The 23,749-nt window shown below is 42.7% G+C and overlaps 1 protein-coding gene across 3 annotated transcripts in view; it reads right to left on the bottom strand.

Annotated features, from left to right (window-relative positions):
* The window catches only part of FH (fumarate hydratase), a 45,827-nt gene that overhangs the window by 6,197 nt on the left and 15,881 nt on the right, over positions 1–23,749 (bottom strand). For all 3 annotated transcript variants that reach the window (XM_073332605.2, XM_073332606.1, XM_073332607.2), the window contains 7 exons: positions 21,555–21,665; positions 20,170–20,346; positions 16,917–17,099; positions 15,614–15,779; positions 3,802–4,005; positions 2,380–2,507; positions 344–497 (listed from right to left, as the gene is read on the bottom strand). In XM_073332605.2, coding sequence (XP_073188706.1) covers positions 344–497; positions 2,380–2,507; positions 3,802–4,005; positions 15,614–15,779; positions 16,917–17,099; positions 20,170–20,346; positions 21,555–21,665 — 1,123 coding nt within the window. The remainder of the gene's footprint in view (positions 1–343; positions 498–2,379; positions 2,508–3,801; positions 4,006–15,613; positions 15,780–16,916; positions 17,100–20,169; positions 20,347–21,554; positions 21,666–23,749) is intronic.

Raw genomic sequence — 23,749 nt, 5'->3', positions numbered from 1 at the left:
TGCGCTAGTTTTCTAACACATCACAACGTGATGGAATTTTTCGAAATATGTAGGTAAACAACTAGAAATAGTCTTATGAAAAAAAGGGAAAAAAAAGAAACAAAAAGTTACCTGGCCATAATGAATTCTCTTATTAATTCAGTTTGTCAACAAAGAAAAAACTAATTTTTGATCAAGCACTTGAGTGCATTCTTGATCAAAGAACAAAATATAAGAAGTCTGAAACATTGTACCTTGTTAAGCAGAGTAATCTACTGCTTGGTTATTCACAGTAACTTTCACTATATTTTTTTTTGAGAAATTTATATATTCTAATGAATAGATATCAGCCTCAGACTTTTACCTATGTGGGGATTAAGCGCCGTCACCAGCATCAAAGACTCGTTCATTAGTTTGTTGATCCTCTCCGTGTTGGCTTGGATTCCGACCACACAATTGTCAGTGAAGGAAACAGAGACATCTCCAAGGAGCCTTGCAGAGTTTAATACATTTTTAATCTAAAAAATGCAGAAAGTTATTAGATACATCATTTCTTAAAAGCCTTATAATATCCATCCAGTTTACAGTACATCTTTAGCAAAGGATTGTGTCCTGTACTGTACTCTTCCTTTTGCGATATAAATTGAGTCACTGATATTTTAAAAAAAGCACTTTATGTGAAGCATTTCATATCCTGAAGAACACTTAGTAGACATCAGCAGTAGACATTATCCGTACCATTGAATATATAAGCAAAGCATGTTTGTAAACTACTTAGAAATCAATAGATTAAACATGTGCTATGTAAGTGATTTCAGAAAGAGAAGTATGAATTTTAAACACATCAATAAAAGATATTTAAAATTATTAAGTGGATGCACAATTGGCATACCCTCTGGCAGTCAATTACCCCGAAACAGCATCCAGTTATAGCACTAAAGCCAAAGTTTAGTAAAGAATAATAATGGAAAGGGACACCTATATCTCCGATTGGGAATATTACTGTAGCTGTTCAGTATGCTATTATTATTGTCAAAGTTAGAGACTTTGAAGAAAGATGCTTATTCAAATGAAAACAATTTCCTTACTAGGTCTATTTAGGAGATTCATAGACAAGTACATACCGCTTTTAATAGTCTATTCATTTGGTTTAAAATACCCTTAAACAGCATGAAAAAATGAAGAAAGTTGCAGACAGTAAATGGCCAGGTGCAAGAAAACAAAATATTGCTTCCTACATGCCCCTCACTGTTTTTACTGCCCTGACCTTTCTGCTATAATGTAGCCTACTCTGCAAGCCCAGCCCTATTGTTATTTTCATGATGATCTCTCCTGCTGTATCTCCTACTTTATTTTTTCTTCTCGTTTTGACTTTTTGGTCTTCCTTCACCACACTTCCCTGTTTTTATGCTTTTGTCTCTATTCTTTCCCACAATTTCTCCCCTGTGCATTCCTCCTCTTCCTAACTCTCCCTTCATGGAGAAAGGCCGCCCCCTTAGTCCTTTGTTTTCTTTCTCCACCTACACTAAACAAGTTTCCTTCTATTCCTCCATGCCCTGCACAATCCAGTCTAGAGGGAAAATAAGCACCCAGACAAGATAGGTGTGCAAATGAAGTACTTGTTGCCTTGACACCTCCCAGAAGCAGAATGAATCAGACAGCATGTGGATTCAACTCTCTCAAAATTTTTACTGGAAGTAATATAGGTATGATTTAGCCTGAAATTTCAACTGTCAAAGTGATTAACTGTGTATGCTATATACTCCTGTGCTCAGCTGTGCATCTGCCATTAAACACAGTAAGGAAACTGTCACATTAAGATTCTGATGTCTCCTTCTAGGAAATGCATAAGATAAATATTTTAGGGACCTCGAACCCAAGATTATTATTCTGAATTTACATTTTAAACATTTGTAATGTAAATCTGAACAGTTAATTAATTTAATAAGTGGCTTGCCAGGCAATTGGGGTGAGTACTGCAGGAAGGCCAAAGGGACTGCACAACAAAACGAAGTCTTTTGCGCACTGGAATGGAAATTAGGAATTCCTCAGTTCAAAACCTCAGCTCTGACACAGATCCTTTTTGGCTTTAAACAAGTTATTCTTGCTGCCTCAGTTTTGCCATCTGCCCTTTTCTCCTAGGGGCACTATGATAATTACAGTTTATAATGCATTTCTATGACGAAGTACTAAAAAAACTCAATTCTTACATATTGGACAGCCAGTTCTCTCTCAAAATGATGAGCTATTTATCATCAAGCAGAATTTAAGATTCTTCTAATATTCATATTCTCTGCCTCTCTAGGGCTTGTGCTGTCCAAGCAATCGCTGAAATTATTCCCTAAGGATATACAGTAAGATAACTGTTTTTTTTAATTTAAAAAAATGTTTTGAGCTTACAATCATGGGCTTGAAAACATTCAATTCAAAATGTCCATTGCTGCCTCCCACTGTAACAGCAACATGATTTCCCATCACTTGAGCTGCCACCATGGTTACGGCCTCACACTGGGTAGGGTTTACTTTTCCTGTTGGGGAGGGGAAAGTGTTTAAAAATAACCCAACCGAACGAAAAAAAACCAAGTTCTCCAGTTTTTGGTTTTTGAATTTAAATTCTCAGAAATGGTAAATGTGATTTTAAGAAACGGCAGTCAAGCAGTGAACAACATATAGGCACAGATTTATTAAACCCACTGCACTTTTCTGATAACAACTAGGATTTGTTTATGCTGTGAGAAGCCTGTCAGACATTTACCTTGTATGTCCTTGACAACTGTTTGCCTCCCAGAATGCCTTGCTACTCAAGACAAAGGTTGTTATTCCGAAACTTATACCCCTTCGTAGCTCCCACAAAACAATCAAAACTTTTTAAAAATTACATTTCTCCCCTTTCTTTGAGGAGGAAAGGAGGAGCTGCAAGATTACACTTTAAAGCAGGGCTGTCCAAACTTTAAGATGAGGGCTGCACTGGCAACCTTCCAGGAGCACGTGAACTGGGCAGTTGGCTTCCACCCTTATCTCAATATGGAGAAATGACCTGCACAAACTTCATTTACTTCAGAGGAAAGAAATCAGAATCAAAGGCCATTTGGATCAGAAAATTTATGTGCATGTTTCAATCCTAAAACCCCTCCCATTTAAAAATATTCTGCAGAAGAAAAAACCCACAAGCTGCCACAATAGTTTGTATTTATATGTGGAACTAAACAGACAAAGATCACACACCACACACACACACACACACAAGTACCCATTCCATCTGCAAGTATTCACTTAAACACATGAAGGGCCTGCTTTGAATTACTTTTTAGAAAGGGGAGGAAGAAGAGTTTTCGAAGTCCTTATTCCGCTCCCTCACTCCTCTTCCTCATGCAATCTTCACTAGTTGGGAGGGAGGGATGAAATTTTATCCACAGTCCCCAAGATAATCTACCCTTATTTGTTAAAGTTGAATAACAGATGCTATTTGAATTCAGAGGGTAAATCTAAAAATCTGCGACAATAAAAACCTTTGCATAAAAAATGTTGGCTTTACCAATCATAAGTAATGTGCTCTTCCCAGACTCATGCCAACTAAACCTTTATACCACATCTCTCCAAAACACACACACACACACACACACACTATAAAGCAAATAATTTTACACACACACATTTTTGTGGACAAAAATGGAGAATTTGTGGCTGGCAAAAACTGCATCATTTCAGTGCTTCATACCATTTTACCACTGAACTCTGTGATATAGTTCTACATGTAACTGTTAATAATTACTCTTACTTTTCCACACAAATGTAATTGACATTTGTTATTGGATACACTACCTGGCATGATGCTGCTTCCAGGTTCATTTTCAGGCAGGATGAGTTCACCTAGACCAGAGCGTGGTCCAGAACCCAAGAAACGAATATCATTAGCTATCTTCATCAGACTGCAAGCCACAGTGTTCATGGCCCCACTGAGTTCAACTAGAGCATCGTGAGCAGCAAGAGCTTCAAACTTATTTGGAGCAGTGATAAAAGGCAAGCCTAAGGAGAAATGAGTATTAAAGGTTTTTGAGGCATAATCATTAGTTAAAGCAGCATGCCCTTAGCCAAAGCTCTTGAAATGCTGTCTAGTTAATACAAAAATCATAATAGAGAATATAGAAGTAAAAATATTAAGCAGCCAAGTCAAGCAGAATGTTTTCTTCTCCAGACTTCTGACAACCAAAAGTTTCCTAAAGAAAAGTTCTTATCATGGTGGTATTGTTTGAGGAAAAAACGGTTACCTACCTTTCTGTAACTGTTCGAGATGTGTTGCACATGTCCATTCCACGGTAGGTGCGTGCATGCCTCATGCTGTCAGAAAAGTTCTCTCCTCAAAAGTACCCACTAGGGTGGCTCAAACACCCTGTCACCACATGGCATTGCATCACCCCCTTCAGTTCCTTCGTACCTAATAGACTCTGATAGAGAGGGAAAGGAGGGTAGGTCATGGAATGGACATGTACAACTCATCTCAAACAACAACAGTTACAGAAAGGTAGGTAACTTTTTTGTTCAAGTGTTTGCACATGTCCATTCTATTGCAGGTGACTCTCAGGCAGTCAAACATGGAGATAGACTTGCAGTCTACCTGCACAGTGATTGCAGGACAACCTGTCTGAAACTGGCACCATCCCTGAACTGAAAGGAAATGGCATAATGAGAAGCAGAAGTGTGGACTGATGACCAAGCTGCTGTTTTACAAATTTCTATGATCAGCACTTGCGCCAAGAAAGCTGCCAAAGTTGCTTGTGCTCCAGCAGAATACACCAATACTCTAGCTGGTGGGTCTATATCAGCCAACTGGTAGCATAAACAAATGCACAAAGAGATCCAAGATGAAATTCTCTGAGTGGGAACTGGTCAGCCCTTATCTCTGTCCGCAACCACAACAAAACAACTGTGTGCAGGATCTAAAGGACTTAGTACACTCCTGGTAGAAAACTAAAGCCCTTCTCACATCTAATAAATGAAGCACCTCTTCATCTCTATGCTCATGGGATGTCAGTAAACAGATTGCCTGGTTAATGTGAAAATTAGAGACTACCTTTGTGAGAAGTTTTGGGTGAGGGAGAAGATAAACTTATCCTTATGGAACACTGTATTGGGAATTTCTGACAATAGGAATCTCAACTTGTTCACCCTTCTGGCTGAGTAATGGCAACTAAAAATGCTACCTTCATAGAAAGGTGGAGCAGAGAGCAAGTTGCAAAGGATTCAAATGGTGGTCCCATTAACTTTGTTAGGACCAAGTTCAGATCCCAAGGATAGACTGTACTCCCATGTGCAAGATCCTATCTGATCCAAGCCCTTTAGGAATCTATCAACAATGGGGTTGGAGAAAAAGGATCTACTATTCCCTGAGGTATGGACAGCTAAGATAACTCTGTAAAAGTACTTTTGGCAGCTAACTGCTGAACTCTGACATTTTAGGTACAGAAGATAGTCCAGTATGAGGTTCAGAGGTGCATGCTCTGGTGATATGCCTGTCTGACAGGACCAAATGGAGAGGTTTTTCCATTTAGCCAGTTAAATGCTCCAAATTGAGGGTTTTCTACTATTCAGAAGCATTTCCTGGACATCTTTAGAATAGGATCTCTCCAAAGGCTTTTACCATGAAGCATCCAAACCATTAGGTGTAAGTCTCATAGAACAGGCGGCCGTGGTTCTGAGAAATCACATCTGTATCCAACAGGAAAGGCAGCAGAGGCTTGATTGGCAAGATCAGCAGGGTTCAGTACCAGTGTTGTCAAGCCCATACTGATGCTGTGAGGATGAGATGAGCGTGGTCTTGTTTGACTTTGAACAAGACTCTGGGCAGCAAGTGAATCAGAGGAAAGGCAGACAGGAGGGGGTCATTCCAGGGTATCAGAAAAGCATGTGTCCATATGCCTGGGCTAAGACCTCCCTCAGAACAAAACCAACGGCATTTTCTGTTGGACTCTGTTGCAAACAGATCCACGTAGGGAGTCCCCCAGAGCTGGAAGATGGATTTGGTAATGTACAAGCATAAAGACCACTTGTGGTGATCAGAGAAGGTCCTACTCAGTTGATTTCCCAAAGTGTTCTGTTTCCCTGGAAAGTAAGCAGGACTGAGATTAATTGAATTGGTTATGCAAAAGTTCCAGAAGCGAATTGCCTCCTAGCATAGCTGGGTCAACCATGCTCCTCCCTGTCTGTTTACAAAGCACAGTTGCAGAGTTGTCAGAATGAACAACTTCTTTCCTACTATATAAAGGAAGAAAGCTGAACAGGCTAGTCACACAGCTCTTAACTCCCTGACATTTATATGAGTCATTAGATCCTGAGATGACAAGAGACTGAGTCTGCAGGGACCCCAAATGAACTCCCCAACCCAGGGTTGACGTGTTTGTATCAAAGTGAGGGTTGGTAATGAGGGGGATAAAGAGAACTCCATAGACTTTCAGAGCGTCCACCCACCAATCCAGAGATGACAAAACTGACACTGGTACTCGAACCACCTTCTCCAAATGACAACAACTTGCGGCATACACTGATGCCTGCATCTTTCTAAGATGCAGCTTGGCATGTTGAATCACATAGGTATACGCTTGCCATGTGACCTAGAAGAGTGAGGCAGCTGTGCACCATGGTGAGAGGATACACTTCAGTCATAGCACCAAACCCTGTAGCACTTCAAACCTAGATTGTGGTAGCAAGGCCTTGGGGCCTTTGTGGAGTCTAAGACCATTCCAAAAAACTCCATTCTCTCAACTGGTTTTAGAATTGACTTGTCCCCATTTATTAGGAGCCCCAATGCATTGAATGTGGACAGGACGATGGATACACTGGTTAACACCTGAGCCTCAGACCGATCCTTGAGCAACCAGTGACCCAGGTACAGAAACACACGAATTCCTCAAAAAGAAAAGGAGTACTTGTGGCACCTTAGAGACTAACATTTATTTGAGCATAAGCTTTCGTGAGCTACAGCTCACTTCATACATCCGATGAAGTGAGCTGTAGCTCACAAAAGCTTATGCTCAAATAAATGTTAGTCTCTAAGGTGCCACAAGTACTCCTTTTCTTTTTGCGAATACAGACTAACATGGCTGCTACTTTGAAACCTGTGACATGAAAGTAAGCATCCTCTAAGTCGAGGGCAGCATACCAGTCCCCCTGTTCCAGGGAGGGAATAAATCGAGGCTAGGGTGACTGTCAAATATAAAGGGAAAGGTAACCACCTTTCTGTATACAGTGCTATAAAATCCCTCTTGGCCAGAGGCAAAACCCTTTCACCTGTAAAGGGTTAAGAAGCTACGATAACCTCGCTAGCACCTGACCAAAATGACCAATGAGGAGACAAGATACTTTCAAAGCTTGGTGGGGGGGGGGGGGGGATGGGGACGACAAAGGGTGTCTGTCTGTGTGATGCTTTTGCTGAGAACAGATCAGGAATGCAGCCTCAGAACTTCTGTTAGTTAGTAAATAATCTAGCTAGAAATGCATTAGATTTCCTTTTGTTTAATGGCTGGTAAAATACGCAGTGGTGGATGGAATGTATATTCCTGTTTGTGTCTTTTTGTAACTTAAGGTTTTGCCTAGAGGGATTCTCTGTGTTTTGAATTTGATTACTCTGTAAGGTATTTACCATCCTGATTTTACAGAGATGATTCTTTTACCTTTTATTTAATTAAAATTCTTCTTTTAAGAACCTGATTGATTTTTCATTGTTCTTAAGATCAAAGGGTTTGGGTCTGTGTTCACCTGTACAAATTGGTGAGGATTTTTATCAAGCCTTCCCCAGGAAAGGGGGTGTAGGGCTTGGGGGGATATTTTGGGGAAAGACGTCTCCAAGTGGGCTCTTTCCCTGTTCTTTGTTAACATGCTTGGCGGAAGCAACATACGGTTCAAGTACAAGGCAAAGTTTGTACCTGGGGGAAGTTTTTAACCTAAGCTGGTAAGAATAAGTTTAGGGGGTCTTTCATGCAGGTTCCTACATCTGTACCCTAGAGTTCAGAGTGGGGAAGGAACCTTGACAGTGACCATGCAGAATTTTATTTTCTTTAGGAATTCATTCAAATCTCTTAGATCTAAAATAGGTCCAAGACAACCTTTTGTTCAGGGATCAGGAAGCAGAGGGAGAACAAGCCTTTCCCTTTGCCTGAAGAAGTGAATCGAATCTCCTGGTGAAGGATGATCTCATGAGAGTGGTTCCTGAAGAGAGATGGGAAAGGTTGGGAGGAGGACGACAACGACAAGGAGAAGTGAACTGGAGGGCATACCCCAGTTCCATCGTGCTTAAGACCCACCAATCCAATGTTGCATGGGCCCAAGCACTTAGGAAATGGGATAAACTATTTTTAAACAAAGGGTGGAAACAGAAGGAACTAGAGTCACTGGTTCACTGCCCTTGACCAACATATCAAAATGTCTGTTTGGGTGAGGTGGCTGGGTAGGATGAGCCCACTGATGCTGAAGAGAAGGGCAGCAGATGTCTCCTATAACCCCTGCCCTTTCTCCTTGGTGGATCTTGAGACAGAGGGTGGAGGAGCACTGTAAGGCTGTTGAGAATGAAACTGCTTCCTCTTTGTTGCTAGAGTATAGGTTCCATGAGATTTTAACACCACCTTGGAATCTTTTAGGCTATGGAGCCTATTACTTGTCTTATCCTATTACTTGTTCTGGAGAATTCTGGCAACCAGCTTGTTTTCAACTACCATTACGGCAAAGTCCTGCCTACAGTCCTCTGATAGCTTGTCTTTAAATGTTATATTGTTTTCTCAGAGAATGCAGTCAGTGGCTCAGGAGTGCCTGTTGTCTAGAGCTCAGGACTGCAAACCTCCCTATAGAATAAAGTTTGCATCCAAACAAGTCTATTCTCTTCACATCTTTGCCTTTCAGTACTTATGTTTGATGTCCTTGTCTTTCCCATTCGTTAGCAGCCGCCACCCACCACCAAAGAACCTGGCTGAAGGTGAGAACAGAAATACTTGTATCCCTTTGAGGGGACGGATTACCTCCTTTCAAATTGCTTTGCTGTGGGAGGTAAGGAAGATGCTGTCTGCCACAGTGCCTTGACCAGCTCCATAATGGCTTCAGTAATTGGCAGTCACTTTGGCTGATATCATAATGTCCACCAACTAGTTAAAACTTTCACGCACCTCCTCTGCTGGAATATCAAGAACAGAGGCCACCATTTTCAATAGATTTTGATGAGCCCAGTGGTCCTTTGGGGCTGGTGAATGGCCTGCCACCTCAACAGCCTTGTCCGGCCATGAGGAAGAGGATGTCACAGGATTCTGAGATGGTGGCTGCTCCATGACTTGCAGTGGGGAGTGACTTCTGGCTGCTTGGTACTGGTTACTGGAGTATGATGCTCCCAGTGCCAATGCCCCCTGAGCGGTCTTGAAGACAATGAATGAGACAGTTGTGGGAGGTCCTAGAGGGATGTCCTGTGGTGTCTGGAATGGCCACTGATATGGGCCTGGGACCCAGCCTTGAACGGGCCATTCCTCCTTAAAAGGAGGTGGCCAGTGCTGTGACTGTTGCATGACCTGTGGTCCCCAAATCTGTGATGGAGATGCAGATGAATCCACCTTTGAATCTGAAGAGGAAGAATCTGAAATGTCCAACATCAGTGGGGCACAACCATTTGGGACTGGAGAGAGGTAGCCTGGGCCCAGGGACGGTGGTACCAGAGATATCAAAGGTGGCTTGCCTTTCGACTGCACTGGCCTTTGCAGAAGTTTGGGAGGTAACTGTACAGTGAGTTCCTGATGTGGAGAGATAGGTGCCACAAACATTGGGACTGAGTGCAAACCCTCTTGCACAACCAGGGATATCAGTACTGACTGGCTAAGGAGGTCTCTTGTAGCTGCACATGCTTTCACGGTGGTTGGAAGCGGCAATGACCAAGAGGTCTGTCTCAGAGACCTTTCAGGGGATGTGCTGGACAAATCTGGCACAGGCTCCAGATGCAGCGCCCCCTTCTTCTTAGCTGAAGAATGCTCCAGCAGGAGACTCTCCCTCAACTGTCTCAAAGTCTCTGCCTCTACTAGGCTTCAGCACCAACACTCATGAGCAAGATATCGAGCCTGAGGAGAGTCTAAAACTTTTCTGCAATACTGCTGAATGGTACCAAGAGGCTGCAGACATCCCTGGTGTGCACCGTATGGAGGCCGATTTATCCGGGGCGCACTCTGCATGAGACGAGTCTGATGGGGGGCAAAGTGCTGCCTCCATGAGCAAATATTTGAGCCACACCACTCTTTCTTTGAGCACGACTTAGTCTGTTGTGTAGACTTAGCCTATGTTGGCATAACATATGTTGCTCAGAGGGTGTGAATATTCCACCCCTGAGCGACATAAGTTACACTGACATAGCGCCGTGCATATGAACACTTATGTCGGCGGCAGAGCTTCTCTCATCAACATAACCTATGCTGCTCATGGAGGTGGTTTTTTTATGAAAACAGAAGAGCTCTCTCCTGTAGGCATAGAGCGTCTTCACCAGACGGGCTGCAGCAGTGCAGCTCTGTACGTACATACTGTTAGTCCCTTACAAAAGTAACATTTGTAAATTATGTGGGATTCTCCCAAACATTTCAAAACAGGCTGGGTGTGGGTTACTCACTGGCATAGGCTTAGTGCATGTACAATGGGTCTTATAACCTGGTGACTGTGGCATCACTTCAGTACTGATCCCAGTTCTGAAAAATGAAAAATTAGTCCAAAAGACGTAAAACTAAAATCTATCACTAAAACTAGTTAAAACTAACTTAACTTTAACTAACTACTTCCTAACAATAACAGGGCATACAGACAAAGGAGTGATGGAAGCTTATGACAAAAAGTCTGAAATTACGAACAACCGTCAGTGGAGGTAAGAAGAAACTAAGGTGGTTCAGAGGCAGTTCCACCCTCTCATACCAGCACACAGTAGCACATTGTGACAGAGGGCACGTGAATCACCCTGACAGGAACTGCTGAGGGAAAAAAGCTCTCCGACAACCGTGCACGAGGCACGCACACATGCAAACACCCAAAGAACAAGACTATCACATCTAAGGTCAGCATTATGTACAAGAGTAAGATATTTAAGTGTTTACAACCACTCTACATTTCCTTTTGAGTACTTAAAATTCACAACCTTAACATTGTAATGAAGCGTGGGCATTATCAGTTCGTCCCAGACAACTTTGCCAATTTAAAGAAACTCTTACAATTCAGCCTTAATCTGTGTATTTTTCCCTCTTAACAATTCAAGTTAGTTACTTTTCAGATTGTATGTTAATTTTAGGGAGGCCTTCTCTTGTTCTCAACAAACAGTAAGATCTGGAAGAGGCTTAGCATGCACAGGGCAGATGGAAAGCCACCATGAGATGCAGCAGCTGATGTAAGGAAGAGGCAGCAGTAATTATTAATTCCTATACTGTGAGCCTTTTAGTGAAAAAGCTCAACCAAAGTACTAAGTATCAGCAGCTGGGGACAAGCAACAAATTTACCAGTACATGTGAGAGCCAGTTCAAGTGAAGGGTGATGCCTCCTGACACCACTGACAGCAAGAACAGTAGGTGCACTGAAACCCCCACTGCTGGGAGATGTATCTGGCCACATCTGGATGAAGAGTCCACTTGTGGTGACTTGTAAATGATCTGATCAGCTGGTCCATTAGGTTGTTTCATACCCCCAGCAGGTAAAATGCTTCTAGATCTATTGAGTTGGCAATACAGGGCTCCTAGAGTAGAGTGGCCTCCTGAAAGAGTAGAGGTAGAACACTCACCACATGTCTGTGAGGCCTAGCAGGCTACTATCCTGATCTGTGATAAACACTTTGCATGCCCATCTGACAGCTTTTAGTTCTCTGACACTGATGTGTAAGGTTAAATCTTTTGAGGAGCTGCGTCTGCAGAGAACCCACGTGGGCTCCCTACTCTAGAGCAGATTCATCTGTCACCAGTGTGAGCATCTGTTGCAGGCAGGCAAAGAGAATGCACACACATATGTTAGCTGGATTTGTCCAACAATCTAGAGAGGTGAGGACATGGGATGGCATCCTCACCATGAAGGCTGACTGATGGTGGTTTGCTGACTAGACTGATGCCAGCCAGCCCTGCAGAGTTCTTCGGTGCAGTCTGGCATATTGAAACACTATAGGTGCAAAAGGCCGCATGTCCCAGAAGTCTCAAACAGTTTCGTGCTGTTCTGATGGGTGAAACTTCAAACCTATAACAAATGATCAAGTTGCCTGGAACCTGGAGTCTCGAAGAATGGCCCTTGCTTGTCATGAATTCAGTACAGCCCCTATAAACTCTATCCTCTGGACTGGGGAGAAGGGGGACTTTTCTACATTAATAGTCCCAAGGCATTGAATGTTGACTGAATCAGGGTTACACTGCTACATACTTGCGGTTTGGACCAGCCCACGAAAAGCCAGTCCTCCAGGTAGAGATCAACGTGAACTTCTGATCTTCAGAGGAATGCAGTTACTACTGCTATAACTTTTGTGAACACCATGGGTGCTGCTGACAGGCCAAAAAGTAGTACAATGAACTGGTAATGATTTTGAATTACCAGACATTGGAGGTACCTCTTGTGGGCTTGATTGACACATGGAAGTAGGCATCCTTTAAGCTGAGGGAATCATACCATTCTCCACAGGCCAAAGAGGGAACAACAGAAGCTGTGCTGACCATGCGGAACAGTATCTTTTTCAAGAACCTGCAGAGTTGACACAAGTCTAAGATTGGTATGAGACACCCTGCCCCCTTCACCTTTGGGATTATGTAATAGCTAGACTACAAACCCTTCCCTTTTAGACCACGTGGAACCCGCTCTATGGCTTCCAACTGAAGGAGAGATGAATGAGGGGCTCCTCACGAGAATGGTCTCGGAAGAGGGAGAGGGAGGGATAGAAGCAAACTGTAGAGTGTATTCTACCCTCCACAGAGTTCAAAACCCACTAATCTGAAGTAATTTGGGACCAAGCACTGTGGAAGCGGGACAGATGGTTTGTGAAGGTGAGGGAGTTTGGGTCTGGAGACACAGAGACTGGCATGGCAACCTTGACCAGCCCATTAAAATGAATGCTTTGTACTTCCTGGGTGTCTTGAAGGGCCTGGAACTGGAGCTGAAGCAGCAGAAAGGGGATGCATATGCCTATAACCCCTGGACCTCTTTTTGGACAACTCCTGTTGAGGAGGTGGACCAGAATATGGGTGCATCTGCTGGGGCCAATAGTGCTTTCTGACTGGGGCAGGTGTGTACAAGTCCAAGGACACTAGAGTCCTTAAGTTCAAGAAACTTGCTGTCCATCTGGTCTAAAAATTGAAAAGGACCATCAAATGGTAAGTCCTGAATTGTATTTTGGACTTCATAGGGAAGACCAGAAAGCTACAATCAGGATGATGTCCATGGTGAGCATGGAAGCCATGGTTCTAGCTGCTGAGTCTGCTGCATTTGGCTCTGCCCAGAGTGATGTTCTCGCAACTAGTCTGCCCTCATTGACCAGGGAAGAGAACTCCTGCCTGGCATTCTCTAGAAGCAGCTCTCTGAACATCTCCATGGAACCTCAAATTAAAAACATACTATCCCAGCAGAGCCAATTGGTTACCAATATGCAGCCGTAAAATAAGCCGTCAAATAAGTCCAGCCTTTTAGCATTTTTTGATTTGGGGACGGTAAACTAGCGCCCTTGTTGCTCGCTCTTACTAGCTGCTGTCACAACTAATGAGCCCACTAGTGAGTGAGTATAAAGGTATTCAAAACCTGGGGAGGGTACATAATATTTTCTTTCTTCCCTTTTTGAGGTGGGAGGCAATGAAGATGGAATCTTCCATAGAGCCTTTATAGGCTTTAGCATTGCCTCATGAATTGGCAGAGCTGCCCTGGAGGGACCAACAGATGATAAAATGCCAACTGGGTAATGTGATGATTCTCCCCGACATCCTCAGCCTGTACACCCAAATCTGCAGCCATGCTCTTCAACAGCTCCTGATAAACTTTAAAATCATCAGGAGGAGGTGAAGTTGCCTGACAAAAACGCTTTATCTGGAGAGGACAAAGAGGAAGCCAAGACTGGAGGTGGTAGAATCTTTTCTATAGGCTGTTGCTCTGGCTCCATGACGACTTCTTGATGCTCGGTACTGGACTCTAGACATGGAGCTCCCTGGTGCACAGACGCTGTCCTTCTAGATGAGGGGACTGAGTATGCACGGTGAGGGGAAGATCGGGAAGGTGGGGGAAAACCCTAAGGGTTCCAAGATGGCCACTGATACAGGGTGAGCCCACTGGCCTGGCCACATTTTCATGGCAGTTCCAGCTTACCGCTGCGAGCCTTCAGGAGGGAGAGAGGATCTGTGAGGAGACCAGGGGTCCTGCTTCTGGTTTGTGAGACGTACAATCCCACCTCCAAATCCAATGACGAAGACTTCTTTTCCTTTGATCACAGAGGAGCTGATCCAGTGAGTGCCAGAGACTGGTGCCAAGAACCTGGTGATGAGTGGAGCACTGTCGTCACTGTGGCTTTCCCCTTGGATGGTACCAAAAGGCCACCTGTGCGGGAAGCAGGCAGCTGCAGTACCAAAGGTTGAACTACTGGTTCCAGATAGGACAACAGTGCTGAGGGATCCAACTCCTGGGATGATGGTGACACTGGAACTCAGAGGCAGAGCAGATTCTTTGCCGCCACAAATGCCTCCAGGGTATTCGGCACTGAGACAGTCTCCTGAGGGACGGAAGATGATGACAGTGCCACCTCTGGCACCAGGCTTTATAGTGTTCTCGGAGGCACCAGAGCCAACTGTCTCAACCAAGGCACCGATTTGGAGGAGGTTTCAGGTGCACTCTACTCAACACCTTCTTGCCCATCTTAGTAGACTTAGACAGTGAAGACCTTGCCCCAACCAGGTCTTCTTTGGAAGTCTCATATTTGTTCCTCAGTATGAGTGAAAGATTGGTGCCAGGATACAACTGAAGCTAGAAGTATGCTTCTCACCAAAGCTGCAGCACTCAGAACAGAGTCAAATCGGGACAGGTCTGACAGTAGCCTGAGTGCCGCCTCCATCGGCAGGAATTTCAGCCTAGCCTCCCTATCCTTCTTCACTCTAGGCTAGAACTCCTTGCAAATGGGGCACTGGCCTTTAACGTGTGTTTCACCCAAGCACTTCAGGCAGCTATTGTGAGGGTCGCTCACTGGCACAGGCCTCAAGCAAGAAGCACATGGCTTGAATCCTAGTGACCTGGGTACCATATGCAGAAAAAAAAAAATCCTCAAATGGGGAAAAACAACAAAAACAATCTGAATTTTTAAAAAAAAAATCACTAAAATTTATTAACTATATGATGTACACTACTATTCACAAAAGCTGAGAGAGCGCGAGAGAGAGAGCGCGCGCTGTTCTGCTATCGAAGAGGGTTCCGATGACCATTCTGGGCCGTAAGAAGAAAATGAGGAGGGCTGTGTTGACTCTGCCCTCTACACCTGCATGCAGTGGCACACAGCAAAAAGGGGGAACTCGAGCCACCTAATGGGTACTGCTGAGGGAAAAAGTTTTTGACAGCCATGTGCTGGGTGCACAGACACCAAGAATGGAATGCACATATGCAATCACTTGAAGAAGAATCTCTTCTTTTGTGTCATCCTTACCTGTCAGTGAAGACACTTTAGCAGCAACCTTCTCAGCAAAACCAATCCTGGTATTTAATCCTGTACCAACTGCAGTGCCACCAGCTGCCAGCTCATAGACTCTTGGCATGGCTGATTTAATCCTAGCCACACCATATTTAATTTGTTGCACATAAGCACTGAATTCCTTTGAAAGGGAAAAAAAACAAAACACAGAAAACCAAGAATTAGTGACTAGAATTGGTATTTTGTAATTTAATATCACAACACTTTTATTTAAAAATAAAATCTAAGCAATAGTCTATCTAATTTTACTATGAAACGGAGTAGGTTAAGTTAACAGACTGCTCTTGTACTGGAAATAGTTCTGCACCTAAATGTGGAGATCCAACCAGCATACATCTGTATAGAGACTGTCTCTTTCCCTCTCCTTTCACCTTTTGGAGGTTGCTTATCTTGGGCCCTGATCCTGTAATCAACTCAGAGAGTGCAATGAGTCAGCATATTCCACACAGGTTTGGATTACAAGATCAGGGAGTCTTAGGACTTGTTGCCACACAAAGTTGAATCAGTTTAACTGAAAATGGTTTAAATAATTATTTCAGCAAGGGCAAGCGTACAGGATAGGAACAGTCTTTCTATGAATTTACAGAATAAGGCCTAAACCTGACTGGACCCTTTGGATGCTACTGCAATAGAAATAACTGCAAACACAATTTTTAGCTTGACATTGTTCCCATAAAGGGATACCATCAACTGAAAAAAAATCACTTTTCTGAACATTATTATTACTACCATAAACATTAGAAAAAGATTTGTACTATTTTTTTTCAGTTTGAATTTTTGCAGATCGTGTTACATTTGCATTAATGAGTTATCCAGCCAAACTCCTTCAATAATATTGGTCATCTGGCTGAAAAGAAAGAAGCATACGTAATACCCATATGACAGTCTACTTTTATCATTTTAAATATATTTTACATTTACTTGTGCAGTCTTGATATAGTCTACTCAAAGTGATTTCTTTTCTTTAAATCCACTGGTTAAAAGAACACACAATGATCAAAGAAAATTCTTGAAGCCCTGCATGCAAAACACCCAAGAAATGTTGTGCATTAACTTTCAGTAAATATGAACCTATAATAAAATATTGTGAACTAAGATTCTGTTGACCTTCAATACTTTGTCTTCAATTGCTGAGCAAATTTTTCACCTGTACGTACCATGATGAAAATTAACAATTACCTCCATTAATTTACAACAATGCTTCAAACAAGTGAATAACATTTTTGTACAAAGTTATATATTACTTAGTGTTTTATACCTGCCCAAGAGAAAGTGGAACAGCATCCTGTGTATGAGTGCGCCCTATTTTTATGATTTGGGAAAACTCTTTGGATTTTGCTTCAAGTGCATCTTGTAGCTTCTGTAGTCCGGGTAACAACACTTCATTAACTTCTTGTGCAGCAGCAATATGCATTGCTGTTGGGAACGTATCATTTGAGCTCTGTGAAGGAAGTTCAAGTCTGATTATTTACAAGCTTTTCTCTAATGTTCATTATAATACCTGGTTTCAGAGTAGCAGCCTTGTTAGTCTGTATTCACAAAAAGAAAAGGAAGACTTGTGGCACCTTACAGACTAACAAAATTTATCTGAGCATAAGCTTTTGTGAGCTACAGCTCACTTCATTGAATGCATCCGATGAAGTGAGCTGTAGCTCACAAAAGCCTATGCTCAGATAAATTTGTTAGTCTCTAAGGTGCGACAAGTACTCCTTTTCTTTTTATAATACCTGGGTGGCTCATATAATAGATTTACACTTCAGTGGATTTACCTTCAAAACCTCCATGAGGTAAGAAAGTAGTAACCTCATTACACACGAGGAACTGGGGCACAGAGAAATTAAATGATGTGTTTAAGTCAGCCTGTGACAAAGCCAAGAAAGAACCCAGACCTCCCAAATCTCAGTCCTGTGCCTTAGCCACAAGACCATCCAAGAAATTCCTTCTTAAAAAAAGCAAGTGCAAAATTAATTAAGTGGCTATTAAATATGGTTCACAAATATAAGTTAATTGAGAAATGGAAAGAATTACTGTAGTAGCTTAAACTAGTACAGAAGAAAAGATGTAACAAGTGCAATGAACTGATTAAAAATTATCAGTAACTTTAAAAAAAAATAATCTGTATTCTTATGACAACACAGTCTGTCCCAAAGCACAGTGTGTACCTGCAGAACTAGTTCATTGGGAGAAGAGACACCAGACACACCACTCAACTTTTCTCCCAAGTATCAGCTTTCATTTAAAAGAAGTCTCTAGCTGCAACAATTGTTAAGAAAACCTTCAAAATGGGAAACAAAGTGTAACCAAAGCAGCAATGTCAGTGTGCAGATGGCCTAAAATAGCTGAGGTATGAACTGACCCATTCCCTTCACTGCTTCTAACTCAGATGTCAACTACTGTATGTCAAATGTCAACATTGTTAAATTATTTCATTGCTCCAAAATATATGAATGGAGAGAAAGGACCATGTAATGGACCTCCATAATATCTACATACAGTTGACTGCTATAAGTCTACCGTTAGACTCCTCTCTGCAGCAGCTGTCAAACCGCAATGTAAGAAAGAAATATTATAAACAAAAAAAAGCCATAAGACAGCAACATTTTGATATTTTTGTCAATCCATTACACTATTATATTTAACTCTCAAAGGAGTTATCTTAGCTACACCCACCACACCAATTGAAAAAGGGCCAACTTTTTCATGGCCATGGAATTTAACCTAAAGTGCTAGGACAAAGCATGAGTGACATCAAATTACTGACCTACAGACTTGAGAGTTTATTTAATCTGCAACTGCAAAATAGCTAGCAACCTGATTGCAGTTAATCATTATTCAAGCATAGCTGCATGTGAAAGCTCACAAAATCTAACAACCCTGGAAGTTCAAGCCCTACATCTATAATCAACAGAAAAGATGCAACATGTACAGCAGCTCAACCCTAGACCTAAGGGATATGAATAATTTATTCTCCATTCTCTTCCAGTCCTTCTCTACTGGGGTTACCGAAGAGAATATCACTTCAGATCATCTATACTTGGGATTAGCCCTGTCTGAGCCATTGGTGGCTAGCAATCTAGGTAACCACATTGCTGTTGGTCCCTAAGCGTAGACAAGTCAAGCTAACATTTGCCCCAACAGAGTTTATCCTTGCTTGAAATCAAGTATGACACAAACTTTGAATATTACTCCTAGGGCAATTCTATGCCAAAAAATTTTAAAATTCACAATATTTTAAAATTCTGCAGAATTTTGCATATTTTGTCAAAAGAATACAATGTAAATCACACCAGTTACAATTATTTTGGTAATTAATTTCAAAACACCTATCAGCAAATATGTCTAACAATATGGACAACAAAAAAAATTCCCCCAGAAGTAGAGAGTTAAAGAAACCTCTGCAACAACCCAGTTTCCATTTCTCTGTTATACTTTTGTCAGGCACCTCAGTCTGGGTGTGTCACACATGCCAGCTGGGCACATCCTGGGGGAAAACTCTGCCCTGCTGTTGTTTTAGTCATTTTTTTTTTTGCCCTGCCCCTATAGGATTACCATATTTCAGGTTCCCAAATAGAGGGCACTGCCGGGGGGGAGAGGGAGAGGGGAAGAGGTACAGTTGGAGGGTGCTGGAGGGATGTATGTACTGGGAGAGGTATTTGGGGGTGCTGGAGGGGGCTGCACGGGAACACCCCCCCCCGGCCCAGACATCCGCACCCTCCTCTCCTCCAGAGGCCAACCACATGCTCTGCACCACACAGTTTAATTACTGTTCCCCTGGGCAGAGACATCCTGTACCTGCTGTTAGCTGGGGGGCATGATATAAAGATTCAACTGCCCCTGGAACAGCTCGAGTCACGCCCTCCCCACAGCAGGCCTCCCTCTCCCCCTCAGTCTCCGCTTCCAGAAAGCGGTGCCCCCCGCAACTCCCAGCTGTTGCTCCTGGCTCTCCCAGAAGGGCACAGCTCATGGGCTTTAGCAGCTGCCACACAGGGAGAGGGCCCAGCTACACCACGTGACTAAGCAGGACCAGCAAACCTGGGAACCGTAGCCCACTTGCGCCTCCCCCATTGCTGCATTGTGAGCTGGGCTCTACTGGGTCCAGTGGCCCCTAGCAGCAGCCAGCAGCTCTGCAGCACCAATTCTGCACCAAACATTAATCCTGAGCAAATTCTACATTGTGCAGTGGTAGAGAATTCCCCCAGGAGTAGAAAACGGTGGGAGTAAAGAGGATACAAGGAAAAAACAAAATGCACAGAACAGGGATTCTGTTTTTATAAGTACAAACAAGCAGTAATTTAACATCCAGCTAATCCACCACTTAATTCAATAAAAGCTTCAAAGAATGGGTCTAAAACTTCAGACCCGAACAAGCCATGTGTGTATCAAATACACAAAAATAAAAATAAATAGTAACCTCAGAAGAATTTTGGGATTTTTATAGTAAGAACCACAACTTGAAAGGGTTACTTTTGGCAAAACAACCCCCCAAAATATTTGAAAACGTGTATAATGACCTGGCTTTTATTAACATGATCATTAGGATGCACTGGATCCTTGCTTCCTAGTTTACCTCCCATTATTTCAATGGCTCTATTGCTTATGACTTCGTTTACATTCATGTTGGTCTGTGTTCCAGATCCAGTTTGCCACACCACCAAAGGAAAGTGATCATTTAATTTACCTTCAGACACCTATAGAAAAATAAGAATGTGTTAATTTCTATAACAATACAACCAGAGCTTCCTTCCCCCAGATGCTTGTTAAGATTAGAGGCAAACCAGGCATCCCCCACTGAAGGATAATCTGATCAGCTACTACCCAATTCAGAAATTAGTGAGAAGATTTATCACAGGATTGATTCACTCTTGGGGGCCTGACTGCCCATTTGAACTGAACACATCCCTGGGACACAAGTGGTGCTGAGCATGTTCAGGATCATCATCTCCAAAATACTGATATGCAGCTGTTTCTAGAGATCAAGTTTCATGGGTGTACAGTCCCTCTACATGGGCTCGCACATTCCAGGTTGAGCATATAATTTGGATAGGAGGCATTTGGAAGCCAGTTTCTAGTTCTCTATACTGGCATCAGGCCAGAAAAGCAGTCATCCAGATCCAACACAAGTGATCCTGTGCTGCTTGCTTCCACTGAAACCTCAAGGCCTAGTGATATGGCTCTACAGAGGGAAAGAATCAGGCATACTATGAACATTAGTCCCAACATCAGTAGCCTGGTAACACGTGTCACTTGCTAGCTAAAGCTTCTCCTTTCTGTCAGACAGGTGGCTTCACAAATCCTGTGAAGAAAACCCTTTGCCAATACTGATGCTTTACCATATCAATTCTGGAAGCGAAAGATGTTGATAAATCGGAGAAGGTTCAAAGTAGATCCACAAGAATGATTAAAGGATTAGAAAACAGGCTTTAAAGGAGCTTAATCTATTTAGCTTAACAAAGAGAAGGTTAAGGGTGATTACAGTCTATAAGTGCATACAAGCAGAACAAATATTTGATAATGGGCTCTTCAGATTACCAGACAAAGGTAAAACATTATCCAATGGTTAAAAGTTGAAGCTAGACAAATTCAGACTGGAAATAAGGCACACATTTTTAACTGTGAGGGTAAATAACCACTGGAACAATTTACCAAGGGTCATAGTGGATTCTCCATCACTGGCAATTTGAAAATCAAGACCTGATAGTTTTGGGGAATTATTGGAATTATTTTGGGGAATGTCTGAGGCCTGTGTTATTGAGGAGGTCGAGCTAGATTATCTCGGTGGTCCCTTCTGGCTTTGGAATCCATGCATTTTTTCAGAATCATCTGTTCCTATGGAAAGCTATTTTACACTGAAATAATTTGATGTATAGGCCTGATGTTTTGAACACTTTCCTCCTACCTCATCTGCTGCCTTTATAATGGCATTCGCAATCTTCGGATCAAGACCATAATCCTGATTTACTTCAGCAGCTGCTCGTTTCAAGATGCCGAAAGCTCTTATAACTTGAACCTGAAATTTCAAATATGTTTAAAGATGTGAACCTTTTAGGTATAGAAAATACAGGAAGTCACAACGTTTGTATAACTCCCAAAGCTAAATCTAGCAAGGAGGCAATCAGGCAGTCCACAGGACAACATATGCTGTATGGCTAACATGCACTGAAATGAAATTTGACCAAGCAGTGCAGAAAAAAATTGTAAAGAAGTACTTTGCAATTTTTTTCCCTTTGTACTTAAAGTCTGTTTTGATATATAGTGTGTCTTGAAGTGACACTCATACCTACAGATCAGAAAGAGAGGATCAGTTGCCTTCTTGGAGATGGGTCTTATTACAGGTTTCACTTCAAAGTATATGCAAGTATATACCTGAAAAAGTGTGGTACCCTAGCACTATATTGTTTCAATTTGTCCAGTTACAGAGAAAATGAGGCAACCTACATTGATTTATAGTATGAAGGCAATCTTCAAAACCAGTGAGGACAAGAACTTCATTTTATTTAGTGACCAGCTATTTAATAAAGGTAACTGGTACTATGCATAATTCTGTTTACCTTATATCAGAGGTTCTCAAACTTCATTGCACCATGACCCGCTTCTGACAACAAAAATTACTTCATGACCTCAGGAGTGGGAACCAAAGCTTGAGCCCGCCCAAGCCCCACTGCCCTGGGGGAGTGGGCAAAGCCTGAGCCCCACCACTCTGGGCAGGGGGATCAAAGCTGAAGCTCAAGTGCTTCAGCCCCTACTCAGGGGTTCTGCAACCTGAGCCCTGCCGCCCAGGACTGAAGCCCTCAGGCTTTGGCTTCGGCCCTGAGCAACGGGGCTCAGGCTTCAGCCCCGGACCCCAACAAGTCTAAACCAGCCCTGGCGACCCCATTCAAAGGGGGTCACGACCCACTTTGGAGTTCCAACCCACAGTTTGAGAACCGCTGCCTTATATAAAGCTTAGAATCCATAAAACAAATTTGGAGCAAAACTAAAACCAGTCTTCTATTCAAACTTGCTATTAAAAAATCCTTAGAGGTAAGTACCACAATAAAAATCACTAAAAAAAGTTTTACATAGCTTTTCAGTAATTTCTTTATGGGCAGGCTCAATGATTTAACAGTTCACTCCATGAAAGAAACCATTATCTATCTTTCCATTACTGTTGTTCTTCAAGATATGTTGCACATGTCCATTCCACTGTAGGTGTGTGTATTCCTTATGCACAGATGTTGGCGATATTTTCCCCTCAGTGGTACCTGTCGGAATGGCTCAAGCGCCCCCTGTTGATGCACACCACTGGAAGCTGGGATAAGAGCATAGAGCCACCTCCAACCCCCTTCAGTTCCTTCATACTGGATGTGCTCCAACAGAGAGGGGAAGGAGGGAGGGTTGTGGAATGAACACGTGCAACACATCTTGAAGAACAATTTACAGGAAGGTAGGTAATCTTTTCTTCTTCTTGTGATTGCACATGTCAATTCCACTGTGACGCTCCATAAACAGCTACGGAGGGGTATTAAGAGTCTACCTGAACAGCGACTGTAAAACACCCATCTGAAACTGGCATAGTCTCTAGACTGACAGGTAATGGTGTAATGAAAGCGAAGATGTGAATTGAAGACCAAGTTGCTCCTTTACAAATGTCGACAATTGGTACTTGAGCCAGGAAAGCTGCAAAAGCTGCTTGTGCTCTATCAGAATGCGCAAGTACTCTAGATAGCGGGGTCATGTTAGTCAATTGGTTGCAAAAAACGGATGCAGGAAGAGATCTAGGAGGAGATTCTCCAGAGGAAACAGGATTGCCCTTAATTCTGCAACAAAAAGCTGGGTAGAAGTACAGAACGATTTACTATGCTCTAGGTAAAAAACTAATTCTCTTCTCATGTCCAACAAATGAAGCCTTTCTTCATGCTTATGGTGATCAGGTTTTGGAAAAAAAGGTGGACAAATAGATAGCTTGGTAAATATGCCCTGTCCTTCTGGCTTTGTCAATCACATATGATAGGCTGGAGGCATTTAAAGGGGAGAAAACTGCAGTCATCTGATGAGGAAGGAGCAGGATCGCCAAGCAGCAGACTGCTGGCATAACTCCTCAAACCACGGGGG

Source organism: Lepidochelys kempii, chromosome 2 (genome assembly GCF_965140285.1).
Source record: "Lepidochelys kempii isolate rLepKem1 chromosome 2, rLepKem1.hap1, whole genome shotgun sequence".
In the NCBI taxonomy this organism is placed as follows: Eukaryota; Metazoa; Chordata; order Testudines; family Cheloniidae; genus Lepidochelys; species Lepidochelys kempii.
The sequence above is the reverse complement of the archived record's forward strand: the minus strand, read 5'-3'. Positions and strand labels throughout refer to the sequence as shown.